At 42.6% G+C, this 11,451-nt stretch overlaps 1 protein-coding gene across 1 annotated transcript; it reads left to right on the top strand.

Moving 5' to 3' along the window:
* The first annotated feature begins 472 nt into the window (after positions 1–472).
* NPY (neuropeptide Y) lies at positions 473–9,631 on the top strand. Its single transcript, XM_085050930.1, has 4 exons — positions 473–597; positions 787–974; positions 6,127–6,207; positions 9,342–9,631. Exons 2-4 carry the CDS (start codon positions 787–789, stop codon positions 9,364–9,366), a joined length of 294 nt encoding a protein of 97 aa, XP_084907056.1. The 5' UTR covers positions 473–597; the 3' UTR covers positions 9,367–9,631.
* Positions 9,632–11,451: the final 1,820 nt, after the last annotated feature.

An 11,451-nucleotide genomic window follows, 5' to 3' on the forward strand; every position in this document is an offset into this window, starting at 1 on the left:
AAGGTCTCTTCCGACACAAACCATTGTGTGAGTCGCTAGTTAACACGTTCACTGGCTATGATGTCTGAGCCTGTGGCACTCATTCGGTACTTTTGGTTGTCCCAAACCGTCTCGCTTCCTTGGCTTTACGTCCGGCAGCACCACTGCTACGAAGCTGCAGCTTGGGGCTCCTCCGGCGCCGCAGGAGCGGGGACAGCTCGCTCCCCGGAGCTCCCCTCGCCAGGGCACTCTGGCACCGGGCAGCACGGCAGCTCCGCAGGTACATCCAGGCTCCCGTGGCCGGTCCGGGACTCTCGGGGAAGGATGCAGGGCAGGGAGCAGATGCCGGCGGCAGCCCGTGGGTGGTGTTCCCGGGGCGGCGGGGGCGGCGCGGGGGCTGCCCGTCCCCTCGGTGCAGCCCGGCCCCTCCCGGGGCAAGGGCAGGCGGAACGGGGCGGGGGGGACCGGAGCAGGCGAGGCGTGATCGCCCGAGGCCCCTCCTGCCTGCCAGGGAAGCCTTAAAACAGCCCGGCGAGGCGCGGAGCCCCGCACTCGGGAGCCCCGACGCACGGGCAGAAGCCTCGCCGAGCCCGGAGCCGCTCCGCTGCAGCCGCCGCCGTGAGTGCCGCGACGGGGCGGGCACGGGACGGGGACGGGGATGGGAATGGGGATCGGGATGGGGATGGGGATGGGGATGGCAGTGTGTCTGGGCCCGTCCGGGGCTGCGCTGGGGCGGCCGCGCCGCTCCGCTCCGCCGTCGGGGCAGGTGCTGACGGCAGCTCTCGTCCATCCCGCCCCGCCGTGCAGATGCAGGGCACCGTGAGGCTGTGGGTGTCGGTGCTGACTTTCGCCCTGTCGCTGCTGGTCTGCCTGGGGACGCTGGCAGAGGCGTACCCCTCCAAACCGGACAGTCCCGGCGAGGATGCCCCCGCAGAGGACATGGCCAGATACTACTCGGCGCTGAGGCACTACATCAACCTCATCACCAGGCAGAGGTAGGCAGAGCGGGACGGCAGACATCCCCGTTTCCCACTCCCCGGGCTGATTTTTTCCTTGGCGAGGCTTAGGGAAAAAAGGTGGGGTGCCCTCCACACTGGGTGCCTCTCCTTGCTTTCCCCAAGGACGCCGAGAAACAGTGCACAGATTCCTTTTAGAGAGCAACGCCCGTGAAAGCCTGAGTTGCCGAAGGGTCCAGGGCTAAATTCCCACCATCCAAGTTGGCAGAAGGGGCAGGGGTGTCAATGTTGCCTCTGCTCTCTCAGCCTCTTCTAGCTCTGGCACAGACAGGCTGGCAGGCAGGAAGATGAGCCACAGGGCAGTGTGCACAGGAAAATCCCCAAAAGGGAAAGGTAACTAACCTGGGAGCTGCAGAGAGCTAGACAGGGCAGTAGGAGCAGTTTCCCACTTCTGTTGCTGCCACCGACTCCAGTGAAGATTTTGGTGAGAAAAAGTCCCCACTGTGGAAATGTAGTAGTCCAGATGCTCCGTGGTTTGTCAGCTACTTTGTGCAGCTGTGAGTGCCGAAAACCCCACTAGTCCTAACAAAAACCTCTCTCAAAATCAAGAACTCAAGCCCAATCTGAACTAGAAAAGAGTGTGAACCCAAGCCTACCTGGCTCTAAACTGGCTTTCTGGGATTGACTGTGATTGTCAAAGTAAAGGTAAAGGCTCAGTCTGAAAAAAAGGGCGAGTTATTATAAAAAATCATCTGTCCAGTTAGCCTGTGTGATTGATAGAAGTTTCCCTTGAGGTCCCACAACAGTGTGTGACCCAGAAGAGCTTTGACATATTTATCTATTTGTTTAATGTCAAAATCAGATGAGAGGTTTAAAATTAGACTTTCATTTGTCCCTCTAGATGTCTGAAGAATTAAATTAGGAGGGTGGCTATCGTGTAACTGAGAGCTTTCCCAGAAAGCCCCTAACATTGTCTGCCAGTGCACTAATAACATAAGACAGATGAAAAGGCTGATAGAAATAGAGTTCTTCAGTCCTGAACTTTTAAAGCAATATTCATAACTAGTTCATGTGTAAAGTGTGCTTCTGTGTGACACTCTGCTCTTAAATAATGTTTTGTCTAGATTACCGTTAAAATAATCTGATCCTCAAATTCTGCATCTGCTGCCTTTTTCTCTTGCATGTGGTGGGACCTCCAGACTGGTGTCTCATCCCTTCTTTTCTTTCTTTCATCTCCCATTTTAAAGGTGGCTCCTATCCAAAGCCAGGCCATATTTTAAAACAAAAAAACCCAAATCCAAACCCAACCAAACGACCCCCCCCTTTCTTTATTCAGCCTCCACTTCTGCTGTGTGCCCTGTGTGCTTGCCTTAATGTTGACTGTGTAGCTTTTTATCCCAATTTTATGGCTTATAAGTACACAACTCAGAGACTGAAACTAGTTTCATTCTTTTGTGTGTATTTGGGGTCTGAAATTAGCTGAAATAGTTATTGTTGCTGATGGATAAAATTTAAATTCTTTTCTTTAGATTTTACTGAGATTTCTTACCCACCCTTGTGTTTAAAGGAACAGAGTTGACCTGGAAGTACAAGAAAATTGGCAGAAAAAAGCACTGCAATGACAACTTCGTGATACACATTTAAAAGCTGACTGCACAGGTTAACTAAAAAACTAAAAAGGTGTGCTGTTTCCATTGTGTGGTGAATTAACAGTCTAGAAATAAAGCAATTGCTGCCTCCATTTGGAAAGCTTAGCAGAGCTCCTGGAGGTTTCCTGTTTCGATAGTGACGCAGTTACTTTCAAAATGAATCAATAACTTTTGAGGCACTTTGGACCGATGATTGTTTGGTCTATTTCAGCAGATGTGCTCAAAGATTTCTCTCTTCCTACACATTCTTATCTCTGCCTTTTGTGCATTTTGGCTGGGAGCCCTGTGGCAGGGGGGAGATGAGGTCCAGGGGCTCACTGTGCTCCTCCTGAGGGTGGCTGAGCAAGCTGTGCTCAGCATCTCACCAGACCTGGTGACTCTAGCTGGTGAGGTGAAGCAGTAAGAACATGTTGGCAAAGGAGGAGATGAGGAGATCAGTGCTTTTTTCTCTTCAGGTTCATCTGTCCTGCCTTGTTTGATGTTTTTGTGATTGTGAATACCCACCCCCAGCTCATCTTTCTGCCTTCTGCATCTGGCCTGACTTGAGCATTTGAATGCCATTCCTCTCTGAGTTACTGTGACCCACAGGGTCTTCACCTGAGCACCACAAAGCTTCTTCCTTCCAGATCATCTTTCTTTTATTGTCTTTAGACCATGTCCATCTGGCTGCTTTGCTCCCTCTCTCCTTTGAAGTACTTCTCCTTCAGATCCATCTTAGTTAGCTTTAGACACCAGAGCCTGTCAGTTTTATATCCCTTTGAGGTTACCTGAGGTAAACAGGTACGGTGTGGGTCATGACACCTATTTCAGGCTTCTTGTTCCTGATGAGATCCCTTGTTCCTTGTGTGCCAGGTCTTTATCACATCAAAGAGAGCCCAGCACAGATGTAGACTCCTGTTCTGCAATGTCTGAGTGTCTTTGGATTAGTCCCACCTTCATCTCCTAAACTATCCTGTGGTCCTTGCCTCATACCCCTCTACCACACTGTCCAGGAGGCTTTTTCCAGAGCCCATCTTTGCTTGAATCACTCATCCCCCTGCTACTTGCTGCTCCCTCTTGCTCCCAAGCCATCCTCTTTCCTCATCACTTGCAGCTTGTTCATGAATCTGTGGCTCTTCTGTGCTGCAGCAAAACAGTCAGGCCATTCCTGCTGGAAATGGCTTGAACTATAGGCAGGGCAGAGAGTATATTAAAGTGTGCCTGACTTGGGCAGTGCTGCTGCTCCTGCTTTATGTCAACACCCTCTAATGGGGAAGGGAGCAGATCTCCAGGGCTTTAGTTTTCTGACAGCTTTCTGAATAGGACCTGTGGACACTTTCAAGGGGACTCAGCTACTGTTCCCAGCCTTGGACATAGATGGGATTTGACTCCCAACACCCAAGTTTCCATAGGAAACTGAGATTTTGCTGAGTCTGAGATAAGATGTCCCTAATCAAAGTAAGTATGTTTACACCTTAAATCTCTTTGAATTTAGCTGGAGCTGTGGGTTATCAGCATGCCCCAAAGTAGGCCTTGATGTCTCAAATGGACTATAAAAACTGACCAGGTATTTTCACCTGGCCTGGATTCATGGTATTTCTAAGTCTTTTAAAACAGCCATGATTTTTTATAAAAGTGTCTCGGAGCTAGGCAGGATAGACAAGGAGCAAAGCACTAAGCAGCTGGAGCAAAGTTCTCTCAAGGCATTTGCATCAGGAGAAAGAGATTGACTTTGTCTGTGGTCCCTATTTAGTAAGTCGGTAGCATGGTTGCTTCCCAGGGCAAAATGTCAGGGTGGACAGGAGACTGACATGGGAAGAATAGGTGTTCTTTGGGCAGCCCAGTTGGCTGTAGTCAGTGTGTGTTCATCTTTGTGTAGCCAAGATGCTGAAGGGACTCCTATAAAATCTATCTCCCCAACACAGTCATCTTCTGCAACACAATCTCTGCACTCTGGGTGGCTGCTACCCATTTCTTATTCAAGCAAAACTTCCTGAGAGATTAGTGGGAATTTTGTCCAAGTGTGAGCTGCTAGAGCAAGTTTTCATTTGTTAAATCAGTTTCTTTAACATAACAGAAAATTAGATTCCTCCTCCGTTGAAGTCCAGGTCATATCCATATTAATCAGAGTAGGGAAGTAGAAAGAAAGAAATCCCTTTGTGGTGATAGAGTGCAAGGTATTTGATTCAGCATCACGCCTGATTGCGCTATTGTAATAGCATTTTACTATGTCTGGCTGCTTCTTTTCAAATACCTGCTTTCAGTCAGCTTAGATTAAGAAATTTAACTTTCTGAAACTGATGTTTTGTCTTTCTGGAGCACAGGTGATATACTAAAATTATTAAAGCAATCCAAAAATACAAAGAGTTGAAGAAAAGGACTGAAAAGTGAGATATGTTTCCACTTTTAGGGAAGTTATGCAATCAACAGTTAAAACTGTTAGCTTTTTAAATGTAGTTTGGAAACGTTTGGGTTTGGGGTTTTTTCCCCCAAATCCAAACCACTGGAATGACTGGGGTCACTGGAGAAACATCTTGATAGCAATGGATAAAACATAAGTCCTTAACTACACCTTTGATTTTTCTGGAATCAGAATTCCACTCAAGCAGCATTCACAAAGCTGCTAATGTACTTTGTGATTCACAATGAAATTGCATACACAAGTTAAACTGTGATCTTAATTCTTTCCAACCAAGGGAGTGTTTGCTCCTAGTTAGCACTCTGAGGCTAATGAATCCTTATGGTGATGAAATGCCTGTCAAGCAGGCTGCTCATTGCTGCTTCTGTTTTCTCAGGAAGAGATTGAATTCCTCCCCAAGTAACGGAAATTGCAGTACTTTTAACTGTTGGGTGATGTACAGTATTCAGAATTAAAAAAAAAAAAAGGCAAATAGAAAGCCAGCTGCTGTGTTAAATAGGACAAAGGTAGCCCATGATATCCCATCTAGCTGAAGAAGCTCTGAATGAGCAAGTTTGCAGTCCCATAGACACATAGTTCCAAATTATTACCTTGGGATAGCTCAGTGTTTACAGCCTAATGTGCCATGTATTGTGCAGCCCCAAATGTGTTGGCTATCTTAAAAAATGTTGCATAATTTCTGATGAAGGATAAGAACCACTTAAACCAATGAGAAAGTTAATGGGATGATGGAACTGGGTTTGTAGGCAAGAATGACATGCTTGGAGGTCACATCATGCTCAGCTTCTTCCCTCTTCTTCCATGCTCACACTGGTAAGATGCAAGGTCCTAGAGTATCCAGAAACCCTGGTAAGATGCAAGGTCCTAGAGTATCCAGAAACCCATCAAACTGAGAAATATTCAGAGTTTCTCAGTACTACAATCTAAAATGATTATGGAAAAAATGTAGAAAAATACGGAAATAAAGTAAGAATGAACATTTTCTCACATGGCTAAGCCAAATTAAAAGACTTAATGGAAAGTAGTATTTATGTCTGCTCTATTATTTATTTTTTTAAAAAAAAATCACTGATGATTCTCTGCTCAGTCTTCATTTGTAAAAACTGACATATACAAAAAAAATAACTTAAAAATTTTTCCTTAGATATGGAAAGAGATCAAGCCCAGATACACTGATCTCAGACCTCTTGTTGAGGGAAAGCACAGAAAACATTCCTAGATCCAGGTATGTATGAAGAGCTCATTTGGATTTAACAATCTTGTTTGTTATCAATAAATATGTTTCATAGGGAGAAAATGTGTTACCAACAGCTGGTTAATTGTGTCATTAAAAAAAAAATTAATTCTTTTTTTTTTAAAAGATAGCACCATCGATGAATGCAAAGTGTCTTACCAGGTATGATCTAGTCCAAACTCCTCATTTCCTGATTTTCGGAGCAGGCCATACCTCTTATTCAGAGGAAGGGAAGCATTCCCACAACACTTGCTCCATTTTGGGCATTTTTACATAGAATTGTATGCTGATGTCTGATGGTGATTCCTTACATATTAGAGTCCCAGAGATGGCATATTGCTACTCATTTGCTGCTTTCACAGGTTTAAATTTTTCCTCTAAAGATGTATAAGTGGTAAATATGCACCTACATTAACTCATACACACATGCATAGCTATGACTTGTCTTTAAAATTCAGTATTTCACACTGGTTTTTTATCTAATATTTTACAAAGGGAAAAAAAGGCCTTTATCTTTCCATTTGTACTGGGTTTAAAGTAACAGTGGTGTTTCAAACAACAGTGGGGTTTCACATGTATATAATGTATTTATCTAGTTAGGTAATGACACTTTAGCTATAGTGTAAGATAATGTAATATTTTTATTGTAATATTGTGACTGCAACTTACACAGCTGAAAAGTAGATACGTTGAAAAGGTAAGATGAGGGGGAGTTTTGGCTCATGAAGGAAAATACTGGTTTTAATTTTACTCTCAATCAAGTGTGAGTAAGCTCAGTTTAATCCTTTACTGATTGTCTGAAGTTTGCTGACAATACTTCTGCAGAAATAAATGTTTTATGCAGTTGTCTTCTCAGGAGTCTGCAAGCAAGTGGTCTGCAAAGGCTGCACTAGACTAGTTAAGTACTTAAACATAATAGCCTGTAGCATTGAATTTAGGGTTTGATTGTGACAATTTTGGGAAAGGTGACCCAAAATTCCTACTGCCATCTGGGGAGGTTGTCCATGAGACTTGCAGTTCTGCGCATAGGGAGACCATTGTCTTGTGGTTTGATGACTAACCACAGCTGTGGGGATGCAATTTTCTCTGCAGATGCTTATCTAAAAAACTGCATGGAGTGCAGTGAAATGTATTAGACTATTTTGTGTTAGGTAATGACAAGGCAGGGCCCCTCACATAATGGGAAATTTCCACTGCCTTGAATTTGAGGCAACACACAGGGTAGTTAGTACTCATACTCTTTAATACATCCCTCTAATAGTCTAATACTCTCTGTAATTTTCACCCCTTTATCACAAAACTTTATGATTATTATTATTGTTTCAATAATGCTATTTATAACACATCAGGGAGCAAAAATTCATGAGCAAAATAACCAGCTAGTCTGCAGTTAAGACCAAGAATTGATGAGAAGCAGATTTTATTCATACCCCCTGTAACAGCACTTTAAACTGAGTATGGTATTTTTCACTCATCACTGACAATTATGGGAGTACTGGGAGCAATGATGCCTAGTTTCCTATGGATATGTTTTCTAGGATAAAACCCTGTATGGATCCTGAACCCCACTCCAACTTTTTCCTCCATGTGAGGCCATAATTCAATTTTCTTTCCATCAAGTCCTGTGCTTCATGGTACATGAGGAGCTAAACATCTCTAAAATAGGTGTACCTCTCCCTGGCTTGGTTGAAATTGTCCAAAGGGTGGGAAAGCCTGGGGGGGACGTTAGGAGAGCCACACAGGGTTGGACAGCTGGATACACAGCACAGCTCCCTAAGCCTTCCTCCTGGAGGAAACCAGGCTGAATGAATGAAAGGCAGGCTTAAATTAAGTAAATATTTTAGAAATAGTTATACAGGAGGCTAGTTACAGAGCAGATGTGATTTGCACTCAGTGAATCAGTGGCAGAGAAAGATACTTCATGAGTTCTCAGGAACTGAACTTTGTAACTAAACACTGGGATAATAATAAATAATTTAGTTGCATTCAGCTTGACCAGCCTGGTTTGACATTCAGTTTTGCTGAAGTGAAATCCCAAAGGATTTTGTAGTCTGAGTGTATGTCTGCTGATGTGAAGAAAGTTTAGAGAGATTCTTTTAGAAACTAATTACAAAATAGGAAGTTAAAGATTAAAAAAAGGAGGTGCCTTGACCTGAGTACAAGTAAGTTCTTATGACAGAAATGTGATATGGCATATTTCTGATTTTGTCCATCGTGTCATGAGAAAATGTTTAATGCTCAGTAATAGGATGTATCTCTCCTGATACTGCCTCTTAAAAAATTATTCTCGTGTGAAGAAAATGATATCTAGTATGAAGTACTTGTCCATGTTGCCTTTGCATCCCTCAATCAGAGAACCCCAGAATGAGCTTTCATTCCTAAAATGGGCAGTGTCTCAGTTGCCCTCTTAAGGTGTCAGTGTCTCTCCAGTGCCTGTGGAGGCAGACTAGATATTTAATCAAGACTTGACGTGCAACTTTTAGATGAGAAAAAGTATGGCAAATGCATTTCTCCTGGACTTTTTCCATGTTCTCCCACTTGTTAACCTTCCTCCTATATGGACAAAAGATCTGTTTGCAAGCAGAGGATCTCTGGATAAAATCCTGCCCTTGGCACTGATTTCAAACGTTTGATGTTGAACACTGGAATATCACAATAATATTTTAGGATGGTAGCTTTGAACTTGGGTTTTGTTTCAAGGTGCTTACAGCAGGATGCAAATTTTTTTGGCTCAGTGAGTTCTCATTGGAAGCTGGTTACTCCTCAGACTGAAAAATATATCTTTAAGAAATTCATATTTCAACATATAGTTTTGTAGTTTAATTTCACTAAGTGCTATTTGATGGTGTAAAGCAGCTTTGTAGTGAGTCTCAACCATGTAAAACATGCCACTGGGGTAGAAGGATATAGGGGCAAGTTCTGGTGCCAAAGTACAGATTTTTGGCAATCCATAGTGCCTCTGTTTCTGCTGGAGTCACATATACAATTTCCAACTGCAAATATGGCTATATATTCTTCCTTGATGCAATTAATGAAAATTTTAGGCAATTTTAACATTGAATTTTTTCAGACGGGTTTTTAATATGTGTTTAATGTGGGTCTTTTATTCATAATATGTGTTGCAGGCTTGAAGACCCTTCGATGTGGTGATGGGATTTTCAGCACACCTTCAAAACTTTTCCTAGTTTTCAGTTCATACTCCACGCCTCTGAAGCAAATCATAGCGTCATCCCCAGTGCATGCAGCCATTGTACTGAATTCTGTAGAGTTTCTCCTCTGTCATATTTGTATATACCTTTATTTAAATAAATTATTTGTGCATTCCAAAATATAAGATACTAAATGAGAACAAACAACCATGTCATTGGTATAACAAAGCATTGTTTTAAACTATTAAAACTGAATTATAACTTCCCTCTAGTGTGAAGTAGTGTGGACAACAATGGTGTCACAATTATTACAGTAATTACTGTGCAAAGTAAGATAAAGACATCATTTATTGTGGCCTCAGACTCAGCTGAAAACTGTTTAAAATAATTTATCCTAGACTGCATAACTTAGGAAAATAGTGTTTTGAGAGGTGATTTTTTCAAATGGCCGTACTAAAAACTTATTTAGTGCTTACACTGACAAATATAATAAAATTAATGGGATTTTCGAAATGCAAAGGAATAAGTCACTGCTTAATTCTGCTAACTCCTTGAAACTGGTTTGATGCTTGGCTGTAAGCCTGAACTAGTAATTTTAAATGAAACAGATATAACATCTTTGTTTTGGCAATATGCAAAATGGCAGAAAATAATTTCTAAAGTAACTCATAAACCAAGACAAAACTACAATTATTTGTGCCAGAAAAGAGATGTGTACCATTGCCTAAGGCCTTGTAAAGGAGCACACTGATAAATCCCAACCCTTGGGGTACTTGCACTCCAAGCCTCTCTCATTTGGAGTTATTAATAGTTCTGTTTGTATTGTAAGGAAATCCACAGAACAGGGATGAAGCAAACTCTCTCCAGGCTTGCATTTTCTTATTTTTGGATTTTATAAGTTTACTCACTAGCCCCAAGGGGGTCTTAAGCACACTTGAAGGTTTTACTCAAAATAGTATCATATAATAATGGCAGCAAGTTACCCATGCTCTTAAGCGGTTTTAGTCCACAGATGTATATCTTGTAGTATGATCAGGACCCAGGCTGTGCATGACACAAATGCTGGTCTTTGATTCCTCATACACCACTTCTTTTGTTTAGACACTGTGACTAAGCGCTGCATAACAAAGCACATAAAGAAGTTCCAAATTGGAAAAGAATCCTCATGAAGGTTTTATGGGTTTACATCTCCTTCCCACTTTTCAAATGCTTCCACATGGCTGTTGTCCCCAGGAGAGATGTGCCAGTGCAACCAAGTTCCAGGTTTCTGTAAAAGCATTTGCAGAACATTACCAGCTTAACAGGACTGGCCAGCTTTTGTAATCACACTGTCTTCAGTGAAGCACAACATAGTTTTCCTCTTCATAAAATACTCGAGTTTCATTGGAATTGGCAAACTTAACTTTCCGCAGCAATACTTTAACTTACAGACTTGGTGATGGTTCCATAGTGCTACACATGGAATTGGGAAGATTGAGAGCATCTAGAGTCACAAAAATGACTGGGGCTCCCAGGGTAAACTGTTGCCACCCACGACAGTGGCAAATCATGTTCAGAGGGATCCCAGGACGGCCACCAGTTGCTGGAGCAAGCAGGAGTCTGTCAACCTCAGGCCAGGACCTGCTGGGGCAGAGTACACATAGAGTACTCTGCTTTTAGTAATTATTGAAATGAAAATTGGAAGTTATTGAGGTGAATGATACACAGTATCTTTAATTCTGCTAATTTTTAATATCTTTATATACTAATGACCATGCAAATTATAGTATCAGTAATGATAAAAATGATAAACTAATGTTGCTTATACTATCATTGCAAATGTACCTTAGTGGAGAAAGGAGTTAAAGGAGAATTAGTGCATGTTAAACACTTGTGCTGTGTTGTTCCATTCAATTACTTGAGTTTTCCTGAACTTCAAGAATACTCCTTTGTATAGAAAATCTATTACCTCATGAGCCTTCAAAGACAAGGCAAAGCACTCACACCATATTTATCTATCCACTCTGTGCTATTATTTTTTACTAAAATCTTCCTCTCTTCTCTGGGGCAGACACAACATTGCCATAGAATTCCAGTGTGCTTAGTG

This window comes from Lichenostomus cassidix, chromosome 2 (genome assembly GCF_008360975.1).
Source record: "Lichenostomus cassidix isolate B80296 chromosome 2, HeHo_3.0, whole genome shotgun sequence".
NCBI lineage: Eukaryota > Metazoa > Chordata > Aves > Passeriformes > Meliphagidae > Lichenostomus > Lichenostomus cassidix.